The sequence below is a fragment of the Propithecus coquereli genome, unplaced genomic scaffold, assembly GCF_000956105.1.
Source record: "Propithecus coquereli isolate 6110/MARCELLA unplaced genomic scaffold, Pcoq_1.0 Scaffold122, whole genome shotgun sequence".
Classification (NCBI taxonomy): domain Eukaryota; kingdom Metazoa; phylum Chordata; class Mammalia; order Primates; family Indriidae; genus Propithecus; species Propithecus coquereli.
This window is the reverse complement of record NW_012136303.1, coordinates 2,564,722-2,565,998: the sequence shown is the minus strand read 5'-3', so window position 1 is coordinate 2,565,998 and position 1,277 is coordinate 2,564,722. Positions and strand designations below refer to the sequence as shown.

Here is a 1,277-nt window from a genome sequence, read left to right as displayed (position 1 = left end):
CCTTTCATTTGTTGAAAAAACTGAGCTATTGGTCCTGTAGAGTTTCCCACACCCTGGATTTTGCTGGGTATATCCCCTTAGTGTGTTTAACTTGCTTCTTCATTCTGCTCATTTTCTTACAACCTTACATGGCAGGTTTTCCAGGACTGCTTTGGTTTCACTTTGGTCTTATTCTAGATGTTTCTAATTTTATAGCCTAATTTTGAACTTGGAATTTGTGATCCAAGTAAAAGATATCATGAACTGAGTAAGAATCACTGTTCTGAGCATTTTACCTGAATTGACTCATTTATGCTATTATTATCTCCATTTTACAGATAGAAAAATTGAGGCACAGAAAGGTCACCCAGCTAGGAAATGATGGGGCCAATAAGTAGGAGAGCAAGTTGGGTCTGTGGCCTTGACTACTGCTCTACCAAATGAATGAATGAATGAATGGATTGGAAAGAGATTTTGGCTTCTGTGTTTCCTGGCTTTTTATCACCTTTGCATTCATTTCTTTAGTTATTTGTTCATTTTTCCGTTCATTCCTTTACTTGTTGGTCATTTGACTCAGGCCCTGTGCTGGGGAGTGAAAGCCCCGCTCTGCCCTCTTGGAGCTCCTGTGTAAGCAAAGGGCTGTCATTCAGAGGGTGAAATGCTGACTTTAGAATGTGGGTGGACAACGGCAGAATTCGCTTTGCCTGGCGTGGCACCAAGGAGTCAGGAAGGCTTCAGAGAAGCAGTTACACTGAGTTGGGTCTTGAAGTTGAAGTCAGCGTAAGAGGGAGAGGCCCTCTGGGTGAGAAGAACATCCTGGGCAGAAGCTCTGGCGTGTTTGAGCTGGGCTCATGAGTCAGCAGTGGGAGCCATGAAGTTCTAAGGACTGAGTCTGACACTGTGGGCCCTGGCTCCTCCTAGGCAGAAAGGAAGGTGTCTCCACGGGGGGCTGGAAACAAGGGGCCTTTGGGCTCAGAGGATGGCGAGGGGCCTGGTGAATCAGACTTGAAACCCACGCTCTCTTCTGCCAGGTGTTTCCTTGCGAACGCTACCTGCGGCGTCACCTGCCCACCCACGGCAATGGGGGCAGGTTCAAGTGCCAGGTATGCAAGAAGTTCTTCCTGCGGAAGCACTACCTCAAACTGCACGCTCACATCCACTCAGGTGGGTGCCCTGCCCCCCACCCACTCCTGCCCAGCCCCCTCCCCTCCCTCTCCCCCTCCTTCTCCTCTGCTCCCTCAGACTATTCCCCACAGGGCAGCTGTAACACATAAATGATCAGGACATTCCCTGCTCCA

General features: G+C 48.9%; 1 protein-coding gene across 1 annotated transcript in view; it reads left to right on the top strand.

The window, feature by feature from the left end:
- Nucleotides 1-1,277, top strand: part of ZNF341 (zinc finger protein 341) — a 38,812-nt gene that overhangs the window by 31,506 nt on the left and 6,029 nt on the right. Inside the window, exon 13 of the mRNA XM_012665713.1 lies at nt 1,011-1,143. Coding sequence (XP_012521167.1) covers nt 1,011-1,143 — 133 coding nt within the window. The remainder of the gene's footprint in view (nt 1-1,010; nt 1,144-1,277) is intronic.